The sequence below is a fragment of the Asterias rubens genome, chromosome 7 (assembly GCF_902459465.1).
Source record: "Asterias rubens chromosome 7, eAstRub1.3, whole genome shotgun sequence".
Lineage (NCBI taxonomy): Eukaryota > Metazoa > Echinodermata > Asteroidea > Forcipulatida > Asteriidae > Asterias > Asterias rubens.
Window position 1 is genome coordinate 17,772,664 of NC_047068.1, and position 27,920 is coordinate 17,800,583.

The 27,920-nt window shown below is 37.1% G+C and overlaps 3 protein-coding genes across 6 annotated transcripts in view; 2 read left to right on the forward strand and 1 right to left on the reverse strand.

The window, feature by feature from the left end:
• The window catches only part of LOC117293120, a 33,872-nt gene extending 31,122 nt beyond the window's left edge, over positions 1-2,750 (reverse strand). The window contains exon 1 of the mRNA XM_033775338.1: positions 2,503-2,750. Coding sequence (XP_033631229.1) covers positions 2,503-2,668 — 166 coding nt within the window. The 5' untranslated portion in view covers positions 2,669-2,750. The remainder of the gene's footprint in view (positions 1-2,502) is intronic.
• Positions 2,751-5,699: 2,949 nt separating this feature from the next.
• Positions 5,700-15,557, forward strand: LOC117292488. 2 transcript variants are annotated; one of them, XM_033774549.1, is made up of 6 exons: positions 5,700-5,779; positions 7,305-7,436; positions 8,149-8,274; positions 9,353-9,517; positions 10,102-10,179; positions 10,750-15,557. In XM_033774549.1, exons 1-6 carry the CDS (start codon positions 5,776-5,778, stop codon positions 10,962-10,964), a joined length of 720 nt encoding a protein of 239 aa, XP_033630440.1. In that variant the 5' UTR covers positions 5,700-5,775; the 3' UTR covers positions 10,965-15,557. The 2 variants fall into 2 exon arrangements, with proteins under 2 accessions (XP_033630440.1, XP_033630441.1); XM_033774550.1 differs by lacking the exon at positions 10,102-10,179.
• A 3,706-nt stretch (positions 15,558-19,263) lies between these two features.
• LOC117292535 lies at positions 19,264-27,816 on the forward strand. Of its 3 annotated transcripts, XM_033774620.1 has the most exons (6): positions 19,264-19,341; positions 19,512-19,607; positions 21,467-21,592; positions 22,058-22,213; positions 23,026-23,121; positions 23,591-27,816. In XM_033774620.1, exons 1-6 carry the CDS (start codon positions 19,335-19,337, stop codon positions 23,752-23,754), a joined length of 645 nt encoding a protein of 214 aa, XP_033630511.1. In that variant the 5' UTR covers positions 19,264-19,334; the 3' UTR covers positions 23,755-27,816. The 3 variants fall into 3 exon arrangements, with proteins under 3 accessions (XP_033630511.1, XP_033630513.1, XP_033630512.1); XM_033774622.1 differs by lacking the exon at positions 19,264-19,341 and having other exon boundaries at positions 19,521-19,657; XM_033774621.1 differs by lacking the exon at positions 19,264-19,341 and having other exon boundaries at positions 19,521-19,629.
• The last annotated feature ends 104 nt before the right edge of the window (positions 27,817-27,920 follow it).

A 27,920-nucleotide genomic window follows, 5' to 3' on the forward strand; every position in this document is an offset into this window, starting at 1 on the left:
TACTGACCATAGAAAAAAACTGTGTGTTAAAGTGCGCATTACTGTGTGTTAAAGTGCGTAAACTTATTGCCCACCAACATGGTGAGCGTGGCATCAATGGCGGCGAGTGACGGGCGTGCAAGGGGTCTGCCATACCTCATAAAGGCTTATGGAATTTGCATCGGGATAAAGAATAGTAATTTTGTGGTTTTACCAACACATGTATGTTAGTTCTGTATACTCATTACTTTAATAAGCTTGTGGTTTTGAATCCCACCAATTAAAATGCCTGGGGTTTTTTTCACAGAGCTCTGGATTGCACTTGTGTTTTTAGTGCTAACACTAAGCGGTGTATATGGATAAAACCAAAAATTACTACACTTTAGGGTAACAGATAATAGGATACAATTTGCTATGTAATAATATGCTATTCATTTTGGAAACCTCCATTTAATATTTCTGAGTTTCGCCTCATAAACTCGGAAACTATACATCCTGCCTCACTGGTGGGTGTGTTTGTTTGCATTAAATTACTTGTGTCATTGAACTGAATAGATGGGCAGTTAATCTGTCTGTGACAGTCAGCAGCCCTACTGGTTTTTGTGTGATCCAATTAATTACACTGTTTGAAAAAGGAAATACATGGCTATAACTGGTGTTAGTTGTCAAAAAAAAGAGATGTTTTAGCCTTTTCAGTAGCCTTTTCAAGGAGCATAAAACTGGGAGAACCCAATTTTTCATTGAATAAACTTTTGTTCAAATGGTAGCTGATTCCTAATAGCAAGTATAAAACAATCCACACAGGACCATAAAACTGAAAAAATCCAAGTTTTTCATTGAGTAAACTACAAGTAGAGATTTCCAGCTGGTAATTCTTTCTTTTCAGGACAATAAATTTGGAAAAATCCTCATTCATTGAATAAATGTTGATGAAATTTGCAGCTTTATAATGGCTAGTAGAGACTTCCATCCAATGTATTTTTCAACAGGTGCATTCAACCGAAACAAATACAATTTTTGACTAGAGACAAATTTCTACCGTGTAGCCAGAGATCACACCCAAGTTAAAGATACAACCTGTGACCTTTATTTTTTTCATCAGAAACTATAAAACTAAAAAAGCTCCAATCTTTATGTTTATCTCGGTATAAAGTTGTGTAACTTAAATCACACTGTCAAAGCGCTGGACACAAGCTCTGATGTTTATAATCAACAGAGTTGATCATAAGTCTTTCTCAGATTTAGATTTGTTAGTGAAATATTATCTCTTTCTCGAAAACTATACATCTCTTCAAAGTGGGTTTTTAACAGTGTTTTCAAATATCTACAGCTCTCCAATGCCCTATATCAGTAATTTTGATGGTCATTAACTTGTGGAAAATTTACCCAAAGTACACTCTGCCATTAATGGATTTTGATACCTGTGAATATGAAGATGTATTTAATACAGTTTACCATGTTTTTGAGAAAATAAGTGAAAATCACAGATCAAGTTTTCAGGAGGGTCGCCTTAATCCGCTGTACAAGCTATATCAATTTTTGTGAAATTGTCGTACTCATTTCTCAAAAATTATAACACCTCTGCAAGTAACAAGGGAAAGTTTCTATCACCATTATCTTTAAACCATGTAAGTTTAATGTAAATCTTTGGACTTTTGTGTTTTGTGTCGTACAACAAATACCCAAACCTTTAATGTTTTGTACTTATTTTATCACTCTTGTATTTAACACGTAGACCAGGAGGTTTGAAACTGCACGACAACTAAATTCTTTGAACTTTGAACCAGAGGGTGAGTAATGCTCGCAATTTTTAACAAAGGATGAATTGCATTCGCCTGAACACATAATAGTATGGCATAGGAATGTTGAAGCAACGTTCACTCATTTTTAAAAGGGAGGGTATACCTTTGGTAATTATTCCAAAAATTAATTACGATAAAAAGTTACTTGTTAAGAAGCACTTTGTCTGTCGATAATGTATGTGCTGAGAAAAGATTACATTCTAAGGAAGATAGTTTTAGAGAAAATTCAATCTGAGCAATTTTTCTTCATGAAATGTTTCTCAGTCTTTTATTCAAATTACGGGTTATTCTTTCTGCGTGATCATAAATGATCCAGTCTTTTGGCTGAACCTCAAAAAGCTACCATCTTTTGAAATAAAATACTTCCAGCTTTGTTTTAACAACTGATTGGTTCCAAAAAACAGAGTTTCCTTTCAAACAGGGCTTACAATTGTACATGTATATTGTGAACACACATTTTTAATAAACTCATTCACACTAACACAAAAATAACAAAGAAAATTGCTTGTTATTGCTCGGTACCGAGTAAGTTTACTTCTTTCTCAAAAACTATGTTACTTCAGAGGGAGCCGTTTCTCACAATGTTTTAACTATCAACAGCTCTCTGTTACTCGTTACCAAGTAAGTTTTTATTCTAACAATTATTTTGAGTAATTACCAATTATGTCCAGTGCCTTTAAGGGTGAAATGTTTAATAAGAATCGTAAAAAGAGAGTCCTACCTGAAGTCTTATCCTCCCTACAGGGGGAATCCTTTCCTCCACCGTTAAAACCATCAAGCAAATCGGTGATAACAGACCCATCGACTGCTGCCCTGCCATGCCCATATCCACCCCAGTCTGCTGCAGCTAGCAAGAACAAAATAATCCATATATTGAGATTGATCATGATTGCTCTCCTTAGTGACAACTGAAATTCATCTCCCAAACTCGGCCAGTTTTTATATCCTTGAAGTGTTAAAATCTCGGGGAGGGGGTTTGCACGCTGGTTGACGCAGGAGGATAGGGTGTCACTTTGCGTTTAATAACGTCACAATAACTTTCATCCAATGGTTTGAAAACGGTCTGAGCCATTTTGCTTACGGGAGGAATTATTGTAACCAGCAAAAACTCTACGTTCACAACTGGTTTGATGGTATACATTAAAACTTGTTGAGCAATAATTTTAGATATCAAAGTATCGACAAAATAGGGAGGTATTGACTTAGGGCTGGATAGCTCAGTTGTTAGTAGAATATAAAGCAAGAGCAGCTCTCAAAAGAATATTATCTACCCAGCAAGTAGTAATCACATTGTGTTGCTGCTGCAACAAAATATACAAAAATTATTCTAGTAGGCATATTTCTGTTATGCTTAGTTAGTTTTTATAATCCACAGTAATAGAATATACAACAAGACAAGCTCTTAAAAGAACATAATCTACCCAGCAAATAGATATACTGTACACATTGTGTTACCGCAAACCAAATATAAAAACTTATTCTAGTAAGCATATTTCTGTTATGCTTAGTGATTTTTTGTGCTTAAGCGACTTGATAAAAATAGGCATAGAGGCCGACCTTATAACCTGTTAGGTTAGGTGTAACAATCAATGACACCTGTGCCTTCTGGTCATTATTGCAGTCTATGCCAATAAGACATGTAATATGAATCGCTACTTCTCCATTGACATAATGAAAAAGTAATACACTGGTGTTGTGATAAAATATTGATTTGAATTGGGGGGATGTAAACAATGTAAGCATGTGAGATTTCCTCTTTTGGGGTTTTTGATTTTCCTGTTTTCTTCCTCACCTTCTGTGTACAAAAGTATAGGAATATTATCTTGTTCTCTTTTTTTCTTGCATGGTTATCTTTTTCCCTCTTCTTTCATGGATAGTTACTCACATGCCTGTAATTAAAGCTGAGCCTGGTTCAATTAAACGTCTACCACAGACTTTGAGATTTTCCAATGGAACTGCCCTTTGAAAAATGAAAATGGCCTTGCCCTCTCAAAGATGAAATCCCAATTCAAGGCCATGATCATTGCTGATTGAAATGCTTTGTTGTATACCAACGTTTCTTTCCAGAACGCCCACACATCACTTGGGAGATTTGTTGCTACAAACCCAACTAATTTTTTTTCCCCTTTGCAAAAAATGAAAATGGCCTTGCCCTCTCAAAGATGAAATCCCAATTCCAGGCCTTGATCATTGCTGATTGAAATACTTTGTTGTACACCACTGTACTTTCCAGAAACCCCACCTCACTTGGGAGATTTGTTGCCACAAACAATGACAAACCCAACTAGATTTTCCCCTTTGCCAAAAAATGAAAATGGCCTTTCCCTCTCAAAGGTAAATACCGTTTCTCGCCATGTTTGTTGCCCTCAAGTGGAGGGCAATAATGAAAGACTGCCAACTCTGCTACACTAACTGGATGGATAGCGAGTTGGCCTATGCGTGTGCACAGGCCCGTGAAATGAAGTCACTGCACACACATCGGCGGCCATTTGGAAACATCCACAAAGCTGTTGAATGCACATAGTGGGTATACAAATTACGCTGTATTTTTTAATTTAAAGAAGGGTGCACGCCCCCCGCTGTTTGTGTGGTAGTTTTGGGTGTTTCAAAATGGCGTACGTGGTGACTTCAATGAACGCACTCAACCCGCTTGTATAAAAGAGATCAGTGACTCGCACTGATTCTGCAGAAAACTCCCTGAAAATAAAACAATCTTTCCTTGTTACACTGAACAAACTTGAAAATCTCCCTGATCAGGGAACATTTGTCGCTATTGTGTTGAATGTAGTTCTATATATCTCCCTGATTGTTGTACAGTATCTCCCTGATAACATGAAGCAAATGTTGGCAGCTTTGAAAATGTGTCATTGGGTTTCTTTAAAAGTAAAATCAACTTTGAGTTTCCCAAAAGGTTTGACAAAGCAATCAGTCTGAAAATAAACTGATCAGATTATATTGGATCATAAAAGGCTGCAAATTGCTCAGATAGCATTGACTATGACTTTGTGTGACTAAGCTTAAAGGCACTGAACACTATATTGGTTAGCAACATATGTAAATAATTTTTAGCATAAAAAACGTACTTGGATAACTTGGATGTTGTTTAGAAAGAAAATATCTCACTTAAATATTGGGCCTTATGTTTGGCACCTGAAAGCACACACATTTGTGCAAGGGTGTTCTCTTTCATTTTTCTCTTGCAACTTCAATGACCAATGGAACCCAAATTATCACAGGTTTGTTATTTTATGCTCATGTTGAGATACACCAAGTGAAAAGACTGGTCTTTTACAATTACCAAAGGTGTACCCAGTGCCTTTTAGAGAGAAAGTCTTAAAAAGTAAAACAAAAATAACTTTATTGATTATTAACTTGTAATTTTGCTGTTTCCTTTTTCTTTTCTTTTTTTTGGGGGGGAGGGGGGGGGGTCGGAAGGTTTTCATTCAGCAACTATTTTTGTATTTGAATGAAATTTCTAACAAAACTTACTTTTTTTCACTCAGACAGGGCAACCAAAGTGTGATTAAAAGGAACCATAAAATGTTCAGTGTGTTGATTGATTGGTGAGTAGTTAACAAAGAAGTGGTTGATAATTGCCAATGAGGTCAAGCCACTTTAAGTATTAATGTTTCACACCTTGACATAGATGGATGACACATTGAAACTTTAATAACATTTAAGGTTTAAAACAAATTAAATTCTTTATCCCTGTTGCAAAAATAACATCTATTAAATCATTGTGGCACCCACTGCTAACCCATAGGATTCAAAAATGCCTCTTGCCACCAGAGTATACATCAGTGTAATTTGAACAATAACAGGTTGATGATGTAATAATACATGTACAACTGATTTTGAAATCCAAAGCATTGAGAAGGGGAATCCCAAAATGTTCATGTAGGTTGCACTGTACGACTACATAGATGGTGGTTTGGTAGGCTCTGTGGTCACAATATATCTGATTCAACCAGAACCACGACACTCCAGCAGTGATATGAGTAAGTCTATGTTGCATTTTTATCTCATTATTTGTATTAATAATAATGCTATGGTATGTGTAGGCATAGTTTTGGCTCTCTTACAGAGGTAATGTGCAATTGAAGAGTAAATTCTGTTTTGAATATTGAAAAGGATATAACTTTTTAATTTTCTTGATTGTGATGTCTGTTGGACACCAGTTGTCAATTGATTGTTTAGCCCATTTTTTGTTTAGCCCATCTTTGACTGATTTTTGACAAGTTTTTAACAATTCAATTAGAATACAAGGAAAGTAATGTTTTGTGCTTTTAAAATATTGTTTGTAAACCATGAATATATAATCAACATTTATTGATCCTGTTTTATAAACCATGAAAATTGAACCATCATAAAAAATTTATTGTCACTTGCATTTCAGAAGAAATCATTTTGCCTGATTTTTACTACAGTTACAATCTTTGTAATAAGTAGGTTATTCAGATGTAAACCGCACAGTTTCCTTTTTTATGGTTCATAACTTAATTGTTTTTTTGCTAACAAAACAGTTGATGGCAGTGTAAAGCACTTTATGTAATCCACCATTAATCAGCCATCTGGGTCACAAGAAAATAATGGGGAAAAAAACGGTTACACATTTTGCGTGACATCGATTAAAAATGAATGAAACGCTCGATGAGCGATAAACTCCAGATAGGAAATTAGTTTAATATATTTCTCATCAATTGTGACATTTCAGAAATAAATAATTCAAGGGATATTTTCTACTGTCATCATCATTAGACCAGGTAGGCCTAAGTTATATGTAAATCTGTGATCGACAAGTTTTTTTCTTGCAAATTCTGTACCATTCCTTTAAACGCACTGGCCACTAATTGGTAATTACTCAAAATAATTGTTATAAAAACTTACTTGATAGCAAGCAATGGATAGCTATTGATAGTCTAAAACATTGTGAGAGCCAGCTCCATCTGAAGTAGTTTTAGAGAAAGAAGTTATTTTCCACTAATGAGTTTAATTTCGAAGCCTTAGAATTAGATTTTGAGGTCCCGAAATCAAGCATCGGAAAGCACACAACTTCGTGTGACAAAGGTGTTTTTTCTTTGATTATTGTCTCACGACTTCGACGACCACTTCTCAGTTCAAATTTTCACAGGTTTGTTATTTTGTGCATATTTTGAGATACACCAAGTGAGACGACTGGTCTTTGGCAATCACAAAAGGTGTCCAGTGTCTTTAAGTTGACTTGGTAGGATATATTATCTCACTTTATGGCAATACTGGAGGCTCAACAAAACCTATAAAGCTAAGACATGGATAGTTTTTATCTTTTATATCGAGCCCTTGAAAGGTGCACATGTGTACGTGCTGCGCATGACTCTTGGCCCATGATAGCTCTGCGTTAACCTCAGTGAGGGGGTTATTTCCGCTTGTGTCATCATAATGCAGTTGACCTTTAACTTCATTGTCAATAATCTTTCCATCTTAAACTGGAACTTGTACCCCCTCATTCCCCAATTTAAAAAAGAATTATTTGTTCTGTTTCAGACCTTGCAGCTTTTGGGATATTTTCCATTGTTGTGGCATGCCACTTACCGGCCCTGCCCTCCGCAGCCCCAGTCAGGGACAAAATTCCTACAGATCAACAAAAACTGACAAAGCGGGAGAAAATTCAAGAAGGTACGTGTGAACACATAAAGAATATACCTTTTCGGATCAGTATTACATTCAAAAAGAGAGGGGAAAAAGGAGAAAATTACACTGTTCTAGATTTGCAACGGTCGTGGGTTCGAATCCCACCTGAGTAGTATGCCTGGGTTTTTTTTCCACAGAACTGAGTATACAGTGCTAACACACATCAGTAATATGGGTAAAACAAAAATGATTTTCCTTAATTCCCGATGCAAATTAAACATATAATCATTGCAGTACTTGCTGCCAAAAATAGGATTCAAACTGCCTCTATACACCGGGCAATCTCGGTAGTCTAGTTGGTAAGACATTGCTCTAGAATTGCAAAGGTCGTGGGTTTGAATCCCAGCCGAGTAATAATGCCTGTGGTTTTATTCACAGGACACGGGAAAGTACTGAGTATACAGTGCTATAACACACATCAATGTATATGGGTAAAACTAAAATGAATACGGTTGACTTACTTTCACACTGGCATGAAATTTTGCAGCCTGTATTGAGCATGTTGTATGGCCAAGTTTGCATAAGGACTATCGTTTTTGACTTTGTCAGTCAACATTCTGTCAGAACCTGAGAAAGTGCTTGAGAAAGTATACAGTGCTGACACACATCGGTGTATATGGGTAAACCCAACGTCAATATTCTTAATAGTTCTTGTTTCCCTTTACTTTTATTTATTCCTTTATTGTTGAAATTCCAGAGAACAACATGATCTGCCAGAAAAGTAAGAATTCTACAGACTATTTCTTTGAACCAGTTCAGGAAGTTTGTCTTTCCTGTAGAGTCTGTGTGGGCAGTAAGGACCAGTACTGTGAAGTATGCAACAGTAAGTTCTTTTCATTTTTGATACATTTTTTTTCATGTCAACATAATTCAAAACAAAGGTGATAACATTGCTCTGCAATGTTGGACAAGATTTTACAAGGGACCCTGGACACTCAAAAAATTGTTGTTCTATCACACGGAGTACATTTTGTAAAATTTTACAACCGTGCTACAATTTAGCAAGGGACCGTTGCTAAATTGCTCTTGTGTGGAAGGTTATTGAACAGATAATAATGTGATATTAACAGGTAGAAAAAGGAGAAGCAAGTGTTTTTAGTTCCCCTTCCCTATAAACAACTTGTCTATAAAGGCAACGACGAAGAAATGTAGTCAAGGGAAACGGTACTAGTACGTACGTGAAAATGGGGAAACGGACATGTTATGCATGAGTGAGACTGGGCAAGTGATACATAATTACTAATAAATTAGGTGTATTTTTAATAAAAGAGATACAAATGCATTAGTTTTCCCTTAGGTTATTTAGTTTTGCACTAGACAAAAATTCTGCCTTGGAAAACATGGTTGACCTTTCACACATGAGGGTTTGATTAACTTGTGGGGTTCAATCCCACTCGAGTAATTTGCCTGTGATTTTGTATTCACAAAAGTCCAGGAAGTATACAGTGCGTATACATATCAGTGTGAGGGTAAAACCAAAACCAAAATAACACAATAATTTTAATTTATCCTGTGATTGATATGTTGTATAAATCACAATTGAACATTAAAGGCAGTAGACACTGTTGGTAATTACTCAAAATAATTATCAGCATAAAACCTCACTTGGTAGAAACAGCTCCCTCTGAAGTGACGTAGTTTTCGAAAAAGAAGTAATTTTCCACAAAGTTGATTTAGAGACCTAAAAAAACTCAAGTTTAGAATTTGAGGTATCGAAACCAACCATCTAAAAGCACACAACTTCGTGTGACAAGGGTGTTTGTTCTTTCATTATTATCTCGCAACTTCAATGACCAATTTATGCATCTGTGATATACACCTGAGAAGACTGGTCTTTGACAATTACCAATAGTGTCCACTGTCTTTAAAGTAAAAAATGCTTTTGTTTATTTCTTGGTCAGAGCCTACAACCACTGTACCCAGCTTGGTAGAGACCCCCTCTTCCCCAAATGACTCCTCAGTCACCTTTTGGGAAAGCACTACTAAACACCTGCAGACCCCTGAAACGGAGAGTGCGAAAACAGGTGGAAAGACAACTCCTGATGAGGCATCAAGTTCTAACAAAGGTTAGTAGAGAAATGTTTAAAGGCAGTGGCACTATTGGTAGTTACTCAAAATAATGGTTAGCATGAAAACTTACTTGGTAGCGAGCAATGGAGTATAAAAAATTGTGACAAACGGCTCCCACTGAGGTAACGTAGTTTTTGAAAAGAGGTAATTTCTCACTCAAGTACTAAAAGCCTTCAGAGGCCTGAAAGCCTTTTATTAGGCATCTGAAGGCACACAAGTTTCTTCTTTGACTATTCTCATGCAACTTCGATGACCAGTTGCTATGTCATAATGTTTAGGGGCTAGCTTTTGCTTAGTTACGTAGGAGATAGTGAACACCCATACACGATTCTGAATGGATGTAGGAGTCACTTTAAAAAACCTGACCCGAACCATTTGACTTTAGCTACTGTCCCTATAGTCAAAATGTAAGCGGTACATTGTGACTAGTAAAAGCAAGTCATTGTTAAAATCTTACTCGCAAATGGCTTATCACTAAACGTGTTGCCTTTACTGGGAGCTTCCCCTTCATCCTCCCCTCCAGCCATCCCCTCCAAATTGCTTTTGATTCTTTTTTTCTGGTTTCTTCATTTATTTACAGAATATGTGTTGATTGCGATACTGTCTTTTTGTTTCCTGTTTGGACCTTTTGTTGTTTTCTGTTTGTTCAAACGATACAGTAAGTTCGATTCATTGCAAATTAAACCTTTTCACTCTTTTTATACATCCACATCCAAAAGATAATTGACCTCATTTGAAACTTACAATTGAATGTTACAAGAACGAGCAACTTCACACTGATGTATTCTAGTTTATTTATTTATTTTATTTTATTTATCTATATATTTCTTTTTCCTTTTTTTTATTTTTTACAAATTTATATAAAAAACTCCTTAATGGTGTTTAAATAAATGTGGCATTTTTCTTGTAGTGTTTTAGACAGAACAGGTTGTTGAGACAGAACTGGGGAAAGTACTGAGTATCAATCAATCAATCAATCAATCAATCAATCAATCAATCAATCGTATCAATTTATAAAGCGCCTAAATCAAACGTTTGCTTAAATGTGCTGAGGCACATATGAAATAGTTGGGTCATTGACGGGTAGGCCTCCTGAAATTTCGAAAGTTAATGGATATAGTATACAGTGTAAACACACTTCGGTGTATATGGGTAAAACCAAAATGAATATTCTTTATATTCACGACACAAATTTAACATCTAATAAATCCTGTGTTTGGTCTTTCAGAGGGAGTAGCTAACACACCACCTGCTGTGATACCACGGACCATTCCAAGCACCCAAGAGGAAGAAGAGGCGTTCCTACGTGGTATCAATGATACTGAGTCCAGTCTAAGAAAACCCCACCAAGATACAGAACCTGTGCCATCATGTCACCCCATGCGTCCAAACTCCTTTTCAAGCTCCAGTGATGAAGATTCCATTAGAGAAACCATGGTGTAGATCGGTCAGTCATTATCAAAGATTAGATTGTGTTGTATTGTATGTTATTTTAAAGACTGGAATTAGCCCTTTACGACTACTACAAAAATTGTGAGGACTACCTGTTTGGTGAACCAATTGTATCGGTCACAACTATTCACGACAAAATCGTTTAATCAGTGACACAATCCTTCAATCCTTTCAGCTTGAATCAAGCAACACAATCGATTCATCAATCAGTCAATAATAATAACTAGTTCTTATATAGCCCATTATACAATAACCATATCAATGTGCTTTACATTAGTGCCCTGGTCATTGGGCCAATACCACTCAATCTTTCTCAAATCCCTGGGAGTTTACAGCCCCGGGTCGCAATACATCGACCACCGCAGCTACCCATTTATATATCTTTTAAAGAAAAGCAAAGCATCTCGCTAAAGGATACAAGTGCCATGATAGGGAATAAAACCACCTCTGACACTCTGATATCTAAACAACCAGAACTTGAATTCAATGCTCTAAACCACTAGGCCATGACACCCTATAAATACAACAATTCAACAGTGCAGACATTGACCATTGATGTCAATGATATAACCAACAATCGCCCACCATGTTTCACATTTCCAACATTACATAGAGTGCCAGACACCAATATTGTACATTGGGCGCTGCATGATCTTTTATCTGCATGTCTGTAAAATTACCTTTGTCGTGTGGAACACATTAGCCTACCAGACAGCCGACTGCTGTGGTTATTGTGGTCAAAATTTCACAGTTATAAAAACAAACGACTGCTTGACTGTGACATTGCGAAATAATAAATCAACACATATTAAACCAAAGAATAGTTCAATGGCTGGCAGGCAGGGTAACAAGTTTTTATCTTCCAGTGCAAGTTTTTTTTTTTTTTTTACTTTTTTGTATTGCGAAATATGAACAGAAAGATACCAGCCCAAACAACTTTGTTTGCGGTAACAAATTTTTGTTTTCGCTGGGCCTAGCTTTTGGTTGAAATTCTGAGAACTGCCATTTTTACTTCTAGTTGTTTTCCTTTTTTTATTATCTTCCTTATATTTCAAAAAATCCAGGACATGTTGTTCCAAGATTCCTTTTTTTAAATTTGTTTTTATATATAAGCTTTGATGAACAAAATTTCTTCCAGTTTCTTTTTTACTTCTGATTGTTGGTCCTCAGTGTTGGTTGACAACGAAAATACGTTTTTCACTTAGTTAGATAAGCTTATTTTAACCTGTAGGTTATTTTAAGTGTAAGTTTTTTTTGTACTTTTTTACTTTTGTAAGTGGTATAAGGACCCCCAAAAATATGTCTAGCACATCATAGCATTACCCAGTGGGGTGTCTAGATGTCTGTTTTATCTGTCGTTTACATGTAAATGTATTGTAAGTGTCCAATTTGCACACCCAGTTTTTTAATTTCTAGCCTATTTAAACACCCTACAACAAATCCTGCACCAGCAATAATCATAATCATTGAGGAAGACAGCAATTATAAGTACTTCACTAATTACATAAAAACACTTACTGTTTCGTTGTCACTATTAATGACAGTAAGTCGTTTTTATAGTACTGTTTTAGTTCAAGTTCATGGTGAGATTTAATAAGGTCATAACAATTGTTCGTTGTCCTCACCACTTTAACTCCTATTGGTTCATAGCCACTAATTGTTTCCGAAATAGAAACTTTAATTTGCTATTGTTTGAGCGCTTTTTCTGGATCCCTTCCCTTAATCCTTTGCTCCTCTTGTTTCTTTTAAATGGGTATGTATTTGTTTGTATTTGTATTTGCTTCTGAAGCAGGTTCGATTTGTATCGAGACCATCTACACTCATTTAATAATGTCATATAATAATATAATATGAGTGGACAGGAAAATGTCATAATAGAACTTTTAGGGGTAGATTACACAGCAAGACAGTTTTCTAAAGAACACACTCTACATGGAATAGATACAAACATGGTGTTACCGCAAACCATTATTGACCTCACCATGCAATGCCTCAAATCCTATTTAAACCCCAAAACACGAGATCCACCAAAGTTCACTCACCAGTTTGGGGCCTTTTCATTACACATGGTTGGTCAACAGATATTGTAATTGTTTTGGTTTCGATAGAGTATGAACTTTTTAATATGAATTTTAACTGAAATTTATTTCTCTTCATGAAGAAAAAATGTTACCTCTAAAATGACTTAAGTAAACTAGTAAACATAATGTTAGATTGTATTTTTTAACTATAAAATGTCCAATTAAGATCTACCTTCTCAGAGAGGGAGATACAAAACTACCTCTCAACGAGGGAGAAAATAGAAAAAAGAAAAAAACAACTCATCGAGGGAGATAAAGTCTACCCCTAAACGAGGGAGATAAAAACTACCCTAAAAGAGGGAGGCACAAAGTTTTGTGTGGACACAAAACTACCCCTCAACGAGGGCGATGTAAAACTACCCCTCAACGAGGGAGAGAAAAAAAAACGAGGGAGTAAAAACAAACAACCTCAGGGAGGGAGATTAAAAATTAAAAAAAAATCTCAAAGAGAGAGATATAAAAGAATTGCCCTCAAACAGGGAGAAACAAAACTACACCTCAACGAGGTAGATAAAAACAAATAACCTCAAAGAGGGAGATAAAAGTAAAAAAAAATCTCAAAGAGAGAGGTATAAAAGAATTGAGAGAGATATAGGGAGAAACAAAACTACACCTCAACGAGGGAGATAAAAACAAATAACCTCAAAGAGGGAGATTAAAAAAAAAAAATCTCGAAGAGAGAGATATAAAAAAATTGCCCTCAAACAGGGAGAAACAAAACTACACCTCAACGAGGGAGAGAAAAAAAAAAAAAAAAAAAAAAAAAAAAAACTCAACGAGGGAGATAAAAACAAATAACCTCACAGAGGGAGATTAAAAAAAAAAAAATCTCGAAGAGAGATATACAAAAAATTGCCCTCAAACAGGGAGAAACAAATCTACCCCTCAACGAGGGAGAGAAAAAAAAAAAAAAAAAAAAAAACTCAACGAGGGAGATAAAAACAAATAACCTCAAAGAGGGAGATTAAAAAAAAAAGAAATCTCGAAGAGAGAGATATAAAAGAATTGCCCTCAAACAGGGAGAAACAAAACTACCCCTCAAAGAGGGAGACATTAAACTGCCCCTCAAAGAGGGAGCTGTACAAGTAAGTCTCGTATGGAGTATCAAAAGTTGTCGATATTCCATAGTCTCTTGTAAATAAAGAAGAAAAGGGAGTAAAAGAGAAAGAAAAATAAAATCCGCGAGGAAAACAAAGAAGAAAGAAAGTATACTATACATGTAGTTTTATGTAAAATATTGTAGCTATATTGTTAGTAGTTTTAAATGTGTATATATGCTGCTGTTGTACAGCTACTATTCTTTTGTCGCGTCACAGTGGGTTTTGCCAACCTCATGCGGCCTAAGGCCTTCATTGCAGAAAAGCCAAACAGTTATGATTCAATAGTGGTTTCAAATTGCACATAAACACAAATATGGCGTTTACACCACTAACACAAAATGTTTCAACATTAAATTCTTTAGAAGGGGGGGGGGGACAGAGCTGTCACAAGGCAACTGTATGTATTATAAGATACCCCGCAAAGCACACCATTCAAAAAGAAAAGTAACTTTATGCCAGCTTTGTTATAAAAAAAGTATTTTAAAATAGTTTTCGCATATCTTAGTGTGTCTTAAAAGCTGCCAATACTTTTTACTTACGAAAGCTGCTGTACTTCTAACCAATATGTTTTATTGTCGTTAATTTTAAGAGTAATTACCAAACGTATACTTTCCCTTTAACTTCAGCTTGTATGCTGTGATTGTTCTTAGTATATAGCTTATATCAGATATTACTTATTCAAGCTTGTATAAGCAATTTGTCATAGAATATACATCTTGGTCTCTCAACTAGACTAGTAACTTTCCAGGACAAATTAGGAATTCGTAATTGGGCATTGTAAAGAGTCTTAAGTCGTATCCGAATCGGCAGCTTTGGCTACAGCTATGGCTGTCGCTGAGGACGTCTTTCACTCTATCGCATGGCATCATGGCGATCCAGCCGTAGCTTACTGTAGCTATCAATTTGGACACGGCGTTATAACATCATGCTCCGAGTGCCCGACTAATGATTTCATAATTATAGGTGGGCCATTCCCCCAAGTTGAGACACATTGTGATTTGTGTGCAATATTATGAAAACAAATCATTTATTTGGCCCATTTACTTCACGTTACATTCTCCTTTAAGTGTGAAAATGTTTGATGAAATATTAATGGTTTATTTTTTTTGAAAAATGTGTGACTTGGATGTTACATCCAGTTGTTTTTGTTCTTCAAATTGTTGGACACATCATTGTGCAAACTCACTTCTTGCACTAATTACAAGGAACAAATTGTACCAGGCAAAACCGTTTTTGATGCACACGTCATACAAATATCACAAAGTGTTTTCCAACTTGGTTGAATGACCAATCATAGACTTTTGATTTTCTTCATTTCCGTTTGGGCGTTAACCTGTTTATTGCAGCTCGGGTCAGCTTAGGCCTATTTATACTCCCGCGTTTGTTGTGATGATGCAATGTAACAACAACAAAAATCAAAAAATGAGAGAACAAATATATACAATGGACTCTTCCAGATCTTTGCTAACCTGGGAATTTGCGGAACTCCGAAGAGTCACACAGAAGGCATGTTTGCTGCATAGAGGAACACATCAATCTTGCAAAAATGCTGAAGTTTTTTATTGTTCATAGGGGTGCCTTGGCATAATAACAAAACCAAAAAACAAACCAAAAATTGTCTACCCAGAAATCTTTTGCACGTCAGGAGTTTCTCACAATTAGTCATCCAGAAGGCATGTTTGCAGCATAAAAGAACACAAAAAGCTTGCAAAAAATGCTGATTTTTGTTATTGTTCAAATGGTGCCTTGGCATTGGCTTTGCATTGACAAAAAATCCCCAAAACTTAAAAATGGTCCACCCACCCAGTATTTTTTTTCTTCCTCCATTGAGGAAAAACTTTTGCACATCAGGAGTTTGAGGAACTCACAATTAGTCATCAAGAAGGCATGTTTGCAACAGAGGGGTACACAAAAAGCTTGCAAAAATGCCGAAGTTTGTTTCTGGTCCAATTATTTTTCAGGGGGTGCCTTGGCATTTGATTTGCATTCACAACAAACCTCAAATTGAAAAATGATCAGTCTGTCTATTTTTTCTCAATTAGGGTAATTTTTACTATAGAAATGCAGCTTCAAATTCAAAAATTCAAGTTGATAAGTTGGAAGAGTCCAAGGTTCTATATTTAATCAAATAAAGGACTTCATCAGTTAGACATAGCACTCTGTGCTTCATTAAATCGTTGATTAAAAATCATGTTGTGATTATTTCTTTTTGATGGTTCTTTCTCTGTCTCACCCTCTGATTTCGTTTTATATCACTTTGCTGTTGGCGGTGGTTAGACAAAGGAAGAGAAAGTTGTTGCAACATTTCAACGAAAAAAAAAACATTTGTGATAGGCCCTACCAATGTTTCTGTGTAAATGGCTGCAGTCGTGGGACTAGCCTTGGTTACAACAGGTTTTTGTTTAATTCCGCAGATGTAATTTATGTTGTTTATGTGATTTATAGGCACCGGACACTGTAATTACTCCAAATAATTGTTAGCATAAAAACTTACTGAGGCCGAGCAGTGGGGAGCTGTTGGTAGTATAAAACATGAGAAATAACTACCTCTGGAGTAACGTGGGTTTTGAGAATGATAATTTCTCACTCAAATATTAAAATACTGAAGGACTGAAACATTTTTTAGGCATCTGCTGAAAGCACACAGGTTTCCGCAACAAGTGTGCCTTTTTCTTCCATTATTCTCTTGCATCTTCCATGACCAATTGAGTCCTAATTTTGACAGATTATTACTTTATGCATATGTTGGGATACACCAAGTGAGAATACTGACCTTTGACAACTACCAAGGTGTCCAGTGCCTTTACACTAAATAATTGCTCAATGTGCGTAGAATAGGCTTTTGAATTGAATTGGCCGGTAGATAATAAATTAGAATGCATGATTCAAATTGTTTACTAATTGTCGATTTTGTTTGAGTGTGTTCTGGTGACCTACAGCATCAAACAGTTTGGTGTCAACTCCATTATTTTCAGGGTCCTTTGGTCCCATAGACCAGTGTACGTACCGAAAAATACTATACATCTTCATGGCAATAGTTACATTGCTCGAAAGAGGCAAATGGCACACCCCGGGTCGCCACATAATGTGTTAGTTAGAATCATCACTACACGATTTTATGGGATTATTTACAACAGTAATTAATGGTGCTTTCTGACTAATTTCACTATAGCCTGTTTCAAACACATCAAAATGTTATCACATTCGAATTCCACGCAACCGTATGCTGAGCTCACGCGCACGTTTTCTACGCACAATAAAAAGCGTTTAAAATATGACGGATAATGCAGATGAGTATTTAGCATAGAGCTATACGCCTCTCTTAATATTTATGCATGACGTCATAATTCTTTCCCAAAATGAGGCAATGGGCGCACGTCCACCATCACTTGCAGTGGCTGCACCCATCGCCTCGTTTTGGTATAGCATTGTGACGGTACCTCATGCATAATAGCTCTATGGTATTGGTATTTAACCATAATCATCACGTTTTCTACGTTGAGAGCTGTTATCAATTTTGCGATCATCGCTAGTTACTGGTGAGCTCATGCGCACGTTTTCAACGCACCACGAGAAGCCTTCATCCAATAAGCTGCCTCCTTGTTGTATTACGTCATATGCAAGCTTATAATAAGGGCATTTAAGCCAAATTACCACGTGGTTGTGCGTTGGTTCCATAGAAATGGAACAAATTTTCTATTGACTCTCGATGAATAGAAACAACGTTATTCAATTAAAAATCGAGCGGGAATCTCGACATGGATACAAATTTCGTTGACTGTTGACAATGACTAACTATTCGTATTTACAACCGTTTAGGTTTACCACCATGCATGATTCAACATCCGTTACGTAGACCATCCTTCCGGTCGATTAAAGGGTTGTGTTATTTAATCCGAGAGTAGATAATGTCGTAATTAGTATACAATTCTATATCAATCAATCAATTAGAAGACATTTATATATCCCCAAAATAAAAATAAAACAATTTTTCAAATGCGCTCAAGGCAGTTACATGAAACTAAGTACAATGCACTTGATGAAAAAGCTAAGATTTTGAGCAGTTTCTTAAAAATATAAACAGTCTGAACATCCGAGTCCTTTGATGTAGTTTGGAGTGTTTCATTATCTATGTAGGCCTGTAAAGTATAACAGATTGTTGTTTTGTTCTTGTTTTCTTGTTGAAGTATGCTTATACATCAAAAGAGGCCCTACATACATACACTTCCTTGAAGTTTAAAGGAACACGTTGCCTTGGATCGGACGAGTTGGTCTATAATAAGCGTTTGAAACCGTTTGTTATGAAATGCATATGGTTAGAAAAATGTTTTAAAAGTAGAATATAATGGTCCACACAAGTATCACTCAAAATTGCACGGTTTTCCTTTTACGTCGCGAACTAACACGGTCGGCCATTTTGTGGGAGTCAAAAATTTGACTCCCATAAATGGCCGACCGTGTTAGTCGACGAGTTAAAAAGAAAACCACGCAATTTCGAGGCATATTTGCGTAGATCATTGTATTCTACTTTCAAAACATCTTTCTACCCATATGCATTTTACAACAAACGGTTACAGAACGCTTTTCAAAGACCAACTCGACTGATCCAAGGCAACGTGTTCCGCCCTTTATTAAAGGCATTGACACTATTGGTAAATACTCAAAATAACTGTAAGCAAAACTTACTGGTAACCAGCAATTGAGAGCTGTTGATAGTATAAATCATTGTGAGAAACGGCTCCCTCTGAAGGAACGTAGTTTTTGAGAAAGAAGTAAGTTCTCACTCAAATATTGAAATCGAATAAAAGGCATCTTAAAGCACAACTTGCGACAAGAGTGTTTTTCGTTCACTGTTCTCTCGCAACTTCGACAACCAATGTAGCTCAAACTTTCACAGTTTTTGTTATTTTGTGCATATGTTGAGATACACAAAGTAAGAAGTACCAAAGGTGTCCAGTGATATCTTTAATGATATTCACCCTAATTCCTTGTTCTTTCAGTGTTCAGTGGAATCCAACGCCATATGTCGCAATCCTGCCCGTGCAGCCGGGAATTCCCCCCTTACGTATTGTAAAAGACCAATGCATTACACGTCACATATTTTCATAAGCGAGCCGGTGTGGAGCGAAACGCAACATAAACGATCAGCTGAAAGTCTGTAACTAACCGTGTCGCCTTTGATGAACAGTAAGTGGTGAATTATTTTCCGTTTTTAGTTAATTACCTCCACAAATTCTGATTTCCGAAAAAAGGAAGTTTGTGATTCTTTATGCAATGCCTCATTCCAATGCTAGTAAAAAAAATACCAGAATTTTCATGTCAGCCATTGACAAAGTTTTTTCTTCTTCTTTTTACAGAATTGTGGGTGATTATTGTAATGGAAGTTTGGATAGGTCACCATGGCATGTGCTGGCCTCTGGTACCTAATAAATCGCAGGATAACATGGAGCTCAGTGAGAATTAATCTATTTGATTGTAAAACATACTGAATGGTCAAATATGGGTATTTTGTCTGTTTACATAATTTGCGTGTAATGAAAAAAAAATGTGCAGCTTTGCTTCCACGTCTCGATGATGATCTTTTCGTGTACACTGTATTGTATGTTGTCTTCTTTTACAATTTAAATGAAATTAAATGGTGTTTAGATGCGCTGATGTTAGGAAACTAGATACCATTGTCATGGTTCGGCCATTTTGTGTTTCTCACATGCATTCAAATCAATGTAACCAAACCGAGGCTGGGAGGCCAAATAGTCTGGTTCCTTAAATATTGTTCGATGATTATTATCATGCATTACTGCTGTTGGATACATACAACTTGATGGCAGCATGGCGCAGGGAATGTATTTATACGTTTGGTAATCACTCTAAAAATTAGTGGCAATAAAATAGGAGCCAACACAGCAGCTTTTGATAATAACATTTCACTATAGGAAGTAATGGGATTGTGTGCTTGTGTAAAAAGATATCAGCTTTATGCCCCAAAATTTGAATATATCAAATCTGTCATTTTTGTACTGTCAGTAACGCTTCTCAGATTATGTAGTCCTATTAGGGATTATTCTTCTTGTGTGGTCTCCTTCCGGATTTTGAAGTAAGATTACAAAATGTTATCGGTTCAAAAAACCGAAGGTATACTTTGCCTTTGAATATCTATTGCCTTGTGGTGCCGGCTTTATATGTGTGGGTTTTTTTTTTGGCGGGGGGGGGGGGGGGGGGGGGGGAGAAGGTGACTTTAAGAGAAGGCATAATACATGTAAGTGGTTTGAGTTGGGATGGTTTTTATTTTATTTGAAAGGTGCTGAAGGGTTGGGCTGGCCTTGGATGTTTTCCTTTTTCTGTATGTTTTTTCTGCTTTTGGGGAGAGTCAATTTCAGCTTATAGTGGAACCTGATTGCCATTTTATATTCCGTTTGATCATCGATCTGGGATGAATGTGTATATCTTTTAAAACGACGATCCGTGCATTGTTCATTGACCCTTGCACGGTGCGCCTGTTTCTAGATGAGATAAATTGTGCCCTTTTTCTTACGTTATTATTTCTTTTCCTTGGGGCCCGTTCAAATTATTCTGTTGATAAAGTGTGAAAGCAAAAACCGCAACAATTACCAAACAATGAGCCATCATAATTTTGAAAATATTATTGTGGGCTCCTGGGGTGATTTTGCGGTTGAATTTGCGGTGGTGGTTGTCCCTCCCCCCCCCCCCCCCCCCTCCCACCACATACACTGTTTGACTAAGGGTACACCCGATTGTGGTTAAAGGGAGGGTATTAATAAGGTTTGTCCTCTAAAGCACCGGAGAAGTAATTAATTTTCGACAAATTTGATTTCAAGATCTCGGAATTAGATTTTGAGGTCTCGAAATCAAGCATCTGAAAGCACACAACTTCGTGTGACAATGGCGTTTTTTCGTTTGTTATTATCTCGCAACTTCGACGACCAATTGAGCTCAAGTTTTCACAGGTTTGTTATTTTATGTATATGTTGAGATAAGTGAGAAGAATGGTCTTTGACAATTACTGTTAGTGTCTAGTGTCTTTTTATCTTTATATATTTGTAAGCACGGGAGCCAAGACAATTTATGTGTATTCTTGTATATAAATAGCAGTCAACCAATTCTAATCTATGTAGTAAAGGTTTACGGTAACACCATATGATAATCCCTGAATAAGTTGGGTTGGATCTGATCGGAACCGTTGGTTTCAACTCGACGTTTCGATCAGTATACTCTGATCGTCTTCTAATCTAATGAATCTTCATTGAGAAGTGTTCACTGTTTTTACCCCTTGACTACTATACTCCATGTACAGGCGGAATGAACAAGGTATGCAATGACGATGATAATATGACCGTCTATGAGGAAGTATTGGGGATGTGTGTATCATGTTCAACGTGTGATCTGCAGTCCCAGGACGATCACTGCTATACTTGCCGAGGTAATCAATGGGTTTACTATACATGGGTTTAAACTCTGATTTGGAAACATATTTGGGTCAGTTTGTCCATCTTGAAACGGTTTCGGGTGAGTTTGACAAAGTTTTGGCTCATGGTTCGTTCAAAGGTTTGAGTCAGTTATTGACACGTTGGCTCAGTTCGTTTACAAACATCTGGGTCAATTTGACACAGTATGGCTCAGTTCGTACAAAGGTTTGGGTCAGTTTTTGGCTCAGTTGGTACAGTTTTGTCCCATCAGTTTTTACAAAGGTTCAGGTCAGTTTGACACAGTTTTGGCTAATTGGGTCAGTTTGGCACAGTTTAGGCTCAATTTGACATAATGAAAAACTAAACAAAGTTAAGACTTGTATCCATTGGGATCCTTACAGAAAACCGGCAAAAACCTCCCCCCCCCCCCTATTTGTTTGTACCATTGGTTAAATGTGTACAATTTCTTTAATACTCAGCACTTGGAATTATTCCCAGTGGAACAACGCCATCACCGGTGCGTCAAGACATTGAAGTGCCGGGTGACCAAGGAGACAAAGACCGCGGCTCGTCTAAGGATGTTGTCAAAATCAATAACGAAATTGACAACACTGACGGTATCGATAACACTCATGGTAAGCTCCCTCTCGCATAAGATTCTTCGTCTGACATGGGTATTTTTAAAAGAGTTCAATTGTCACCATCCCTTTATGTCCGAGCCCCCAATTGAAATCCGGACTTTCCTGTTTAAAAATTACAGAACGGAAATGTTGCAATTTACATGCTTTGCAATAACGTCCATGTTTGTAAAACTGTTTTCCCATTTGAACGCAGATAATGTATTTTTGTATACACTCTGGTCAGATTATATATTTTGTGGAAATGGCAAGAAACAACAGTTTTGATTGACCAGAAGTGCCCCCTTGACAAACGATGGTTCACCCACTTTGCCCCTAAAATGTTTTCCTGTTTCCAGCGCTGTCACTATACTTGAAAGCACTGGACACTATTGGTAATTACTCAAAATAATTTAGCCTAAAAACTTACTTGGTAACGAGCAAGGAGAGATGTTGATAGCATAAAACATTCAAGAGAATGGCTTCCTCTGAAGTAGAGTAGTGTTTGAGAAAGAAGTAATCTCTCACTAAAATATTTTAATTGAATTCGAAACCTCTGCAAGCACACAACTTGTGCGACAAGGGTATTTTTTCCTCAATTTTTCTCAGAAAATCGACGACCCATTGAGTTCAAATTTTCACATGTTTGTTATTTAATGCCTACGTTGAGATACACCAAGTGAGAAGACTGGTCTATGGCAATTACCAAAGGTGTCCAGTGTCTTTAAGAACACAGGTGATTTTTCTAATTTTGATAGTATGAGAAGCCTATTGCTGCCAATCTTGTTGCTGTTTATCCAAAAAATCAAATTCTATTCACACACATCCAGGGTTGCCAATTGGACTTGCACTTGGAGGAGTCTGTGGAGGCGTCTTTACATTGACTCTCGTAGTAGGAGTGACATTGCTGAAGAAACGAAGAAACGGTACGTATGCTAATGAAGTCTACTTCGGCAAACCAAAGTTAACTTTGAAAATCACGTTTCAATTATGGTTCTGATAAAGATACGATACACTATTTTCCGGAGACCACAGTCTTCGCTTCAAAGGAAAACAAGTGAAAATCACAGAGCGATGTTTTTTGGAGAGTCGCGTTGATACCAGTACTGGTAAATACGTTGCGCATGTTGCGCATGTTGTGCATGCTACAATAATGTTTATTTCCCGAGACGCAAAAAGTGTTTTTTATTAATATGACATTTGTTTTCACTAATATCTCAAAAAGTACAACAGCTTAGCAAATTATATTTTAAGGGAAGCTTTCTATCATCATTACCTTCAATACGTGTAAGTTGAATATTATTCTGTGGACATTGTGTTTTGTGTTCTAAAAAAAAGCACACAAACCCTTTAAACGGTGTTTATATTTAAAATTGTGATGCATACTTTCTTTAGGGTTGGTACCTGTACAACAACATGACGATGCAGCAGTAGGGCAGTCAACGCACCTTCCGCCCCAGCAAGAGACCAACCCGCCAGACAAATTTCACCCAAGCGCTGCCCTCACTAACACAGAAGGATTTAACCAAAACTCGGGTTTGCTTGAAATCACTTTGTAAGCTCTTCACAAGTTTGTTTGGACATCGAGGTGTGACTTTAATGCTAGTAAAATAAGCATTTAAAATTAGTATCAAACGGGGAGGGGTGGGGGATAACGCAAAAAAAATCATTTAACAGTAATATCATTAAGTAATATCATGAGTCATGGCTTTTTATAAAGCCTTTGTGTTGAGTTTAGTTTACCCGAACCCAACACTGTGTTCGGCTAAATTAAAGAAGCTGGTCTGAGATGCACTGCAAATATTATTGAATACCAGATCACCGATATATAGTCCAACATTGTGTTCGACAGACACAGAAGTATTGTCGACAATGGTGGATGCATGTTCTGTAATGAAGGCCTAAGTGTTCGCTGGCTTTATAAAGCCCCAAACTGCGGCTGGCAGAATATTACAGAGGCTGGTCTGAGATGCACTGCAAACAATGAATTTTGGTTACAAAGTTAGCCGAATTTATCTAGTCCAACATTATGTTCGACAGACAGAAGTTTTGTGGACAATGGTGGGCTCATTTTCTGTAATGAAGGCCTAAGTGCTGATGTTGGCTTTATAAAGCCCCAAACTGCGGTTGGCAGAATATAACAGACGCTGGTCTGAGATGCACTGCAGACAACGAATTTTGGTTACGAAGGTAGCCGATATAAACTTTTCCAACATTGTGTCGGACAGACAGAAGTTTTGTCGACAATGGTGGATGCATGTTCTGTAATGAAGGCCTATGTGTTGGTTGGCTTTATAAAGCCCCAAACTGCGGCTGGCAGAATATTACAGAGGCTGGTCTGAGATGCACTGCAAACAAAGAATTTTGGTTACAAAGGTAGCCGAATTTATCTAGTCCAACATTGTGTTCGAGAGACAGAAGTTTTGTGGACAATGGTGGGCTCATTTTCTGTAATGAAGGCCTAAGTGCTGATGTTGGCTTTTGAAGCCCCAAACTGCGGCTGGCAGAATATTACAGAGGCTGGTCTGAGATGCACTGCAAACAATGAATTTTGGTTACAAAGTTAGCCGAATTTATCTAGTCCAACATTATGTTCGACAGACAGAAGTTTTGTGGACAATGGTGGGCTCATTTTCTGTAATGAAGGCCTAAGTGCTGATGTTGGCTTTTGAAGCCCCAAACTGCGGCTGGCAGAATATTACAGAGGCTGGTCTGAGATGCACTGCAAACAATGAATTTTGGTTACAAAGGTAGCCGAATTTATCTAGTCCAACATTGTGTTCGAGAGACAGAAGTTTTGTCGACAATGGTGGATGCATGTTCTGTAATGAAGGCCTATGTGTTTGTTTGGCTTTATAAATCCCCAAACTGCGGCTGGCAGAATATTACAGAGGCTGGTCTGAGATGCACTGCAAACAATGAATTTTGGTTACAAAGGTAGCCGAATTTATCTACTCCAACATTGTGTTCGAGAGACGAAAGTTTCGTCGACAATGGTGGATGCATGTTCTGTAATGAAGGCCTATGTGTTGGTTGGCTTTATAAAGCCCCAAACTGCGGCTGGCAGAATATTACAGAGGCTGGTCTGAGATGCACTGCAAACAATGAATTTTGGTTACAAAGGTAGCCGAATTTATCTACTCCAACATTGTGTTCGAGAGACAGAAGTTTCGTCGACAATGGTGGATGCATGTTCTGTAATGAAGGCCTAAGTGTTCGCTGGCTTTATAAAGCCCAAAACTGCGACTGGCAGAATATTACAGAGGCTGGTCTGAGATGCACTGCAAACAATGAATTTTGGTTACAAAGTTAGCCGAATTTATCTAGTCCAACATTATGTTCGACAGACAGAAGTTTTGTGGACAATGGTGGGCTCATTTTCTGTAATGAAGGCCTAAGTGCTGATGTTGGCTTTATAAAGCCCCAAACTGCGGCTGGCAGAATATTACAGAGGCTGGTCTGAGATGCACTGCAAACAATGAATTTTGGTTACAAAGGTAGCCGAATTTATCTAGTCCAACATTGTGTTCGAGAGACAGAAGTTTTGTCGACAATGGTGGATGCATGTTCTGTAATGAAGGCCTATGTGTTTGTTTGGCTTTATAAAGCCCCAAACTGCGGCTGGCAGAATATTACAGAGGCTGGTCTGAGATGCACTGCAAACAATGAATTTTGGTTACAAAGGTAGCCGAATTTATCTACTCCAACACTGTGTTCGAGAGACATAAGTTTCGTCGACAATGGTGGATGCATGTTCTGTAATGAAGGCCTATGTGTTGGTGTTGGCTTTATAAAGCCTCACACTGCGGCTGGCAGAATATAACTGACGCTGGTCTGAGATGCACTGGAAAAATGTTGGTAACAAATTTAACCGATACTCTTGTCAAACTATGTGTGCGACAGACAGAGAGTTCGGCAGAATAGTACTGAAACTTGTCCCAAAATGGGCAACGTTGTCTGTAATGGCGGCCTTTGGTGATGAGGTTTGTTTCCTTGCACATTTCACCATATTACTCCTTTTGCTTTATAATTTGTTAGGTTTTTGTTGCTGGGTATAGTTGGACAGGGTTTATAGTTTAAATATTGTAAGCTGCTTTTACATTGTTTTGCTTTCTAAATAATAACCATTCATGACAGTGGTATTGCTAAAATAGTTTAAATTAATGTTAAAAGTGCATGGAAAGAAGTAAGTTTAAACATTAGTGTGAAATCTCGGAATGTGGCTTTTAAAGTTGTTTAGTTCTTAATTTTCATTGCGATGTGTTCGTTTTCATTCCATTTTGTTGTAACGTGTGATAACAAAACTGAAAGATTTTGTGGCGTTATGGTTGTTCATAATCCACTCTGTCATACTGACAACCATTTTCCTCACCACTTTATTACTCTTATATTATTTGCCACCAAATGTTTATGAATTATTGACTTTGATTGACAGGGTATAATTGTCTCGCTTTTCTGGATACCTTCCTCCTCCACGAAAGGCTCAGTGAGTCGAGTTGTCTTTTCCAATGGGTTAAAGGTGGTTGAGGAATGTTCATTCTGTGTTGTAAAAAACACTATAATGACAACAATACTGTAGGCTCCTAACAACGAACACACTTTCTGTGATATGCCTTTCTTTGGCTTTGTTGACCCTAGGTCAACTCATAGCTAATTTGCATAAACGCTGTGCAGAACACCCTGAACTGTGTCCCCCAGACGACAAAACAAGCTCGCATCGCTCTTTAAAAAGGCCTACGTGTTATGTTGTCCCATTATGTTAGTTATGGACGATCGAAAACATATAATATAGTGTTTAATGTTTCGTCCGATTTGGAAAGTGGTTTAGTTTTTTGCAGTAAGTGGACACAAACAATTATGCACACGATCTTTCATTACTTTGGGCGTTAAAATAAATTTACCTTTTCATTTGGGGTGCAAGCGGGGGTAAATACTTAATTTGTAGAGGATAACATTGAACCAAATATTAAACTATTTCTTGAATCCATTTGGGATACTGACAATTAGGGCAAGATTCTGGGTGGTTGACATGTCCTGTCTAGTTACGCCACTGTTCATGGCATATACCTTATATTTTAGTTATTGTATTGTATTGTGTATTTCTTAAATAGTTCTTGTGGCTCAGTTACAGTTTGTTTTAGCGCATGTGCGTGCATTGTTTTAGAGGCAAAGTATTCCTTTGGTTTTTGGAACCATACAAAATGTAGCTTTTGCAATGAAAAGGTGATTGCATTTTTCAGACATCGCCTTAAATCTGGAGCAATATTATGTCCACACACTGAGGAAAAATAATCCGTAATAGGAATACAAAATCTAAAAAGCGTTCGCTTTTGTGGCATAAAAACTAATAGCCTTTTTCGTTTTATAAATAACCACATTATTTTGAAGTTTCTCGAAACGCTTTATATTATCGAAACTGCTGTATAGGTTCTAAACCAAAAGTTTACTTTGCCATTAAAACGTATTGGACCCTACCTGAATTCCCTTTTAACGTAGACAAGATTGTATAATGAATTCTACTTTAATAATATTTGCATTTAAATTTTTTAGCATAGTGTACTTGAGTCGTATTTGCATTCTTTCCGATTTTTAATAAATGCCAAATTCTATTTGCCTGCCTAGTTAAAACTACCTCTCGTCTCTATATTTTGAGAATGTTGGTGTTATGGTTGTTTTTTGATGGGGCGGCTTCTGTTGGCAATTTACGGGCAACCAGTTCAAGGCA

Bases quoted from the DNA above. Each gene is read 5' to 3' on its own strand.
- LOC117292488 (XM_033774549.1), top strand. The intron at 8,275-9,352 runs GTAAGTTCTTTT...TTTCTTGGTCAG, and splicing joins GTACTGTGAAGTATGCAACA to AGCCTACAACCACTGTACCC. The intron at 9,518-10,101 runs GTTAGTAGAGAA...ATTTATTTACAG, and splicing joins GGCATCAAGTTCTAACAAAG to AATATGTGTTGATTGCGATA.
- LOC117292535 (XM_033774620.1), top strand. The intron at 22,214-23,025 runs GTAAGCTCCCTC...ACACACATCCAG, and splicing joins CGGTATCGATAACACTCATG to GGTTGCCAATTGGACTTGCA. The intron at 23,122-23,590 runs GTACGTATGCTA...TACTTTCTTTAG, and splicing joins GCTGAAGAAACGAAGAAACG to GGTTGGTACCTGTACAACAA.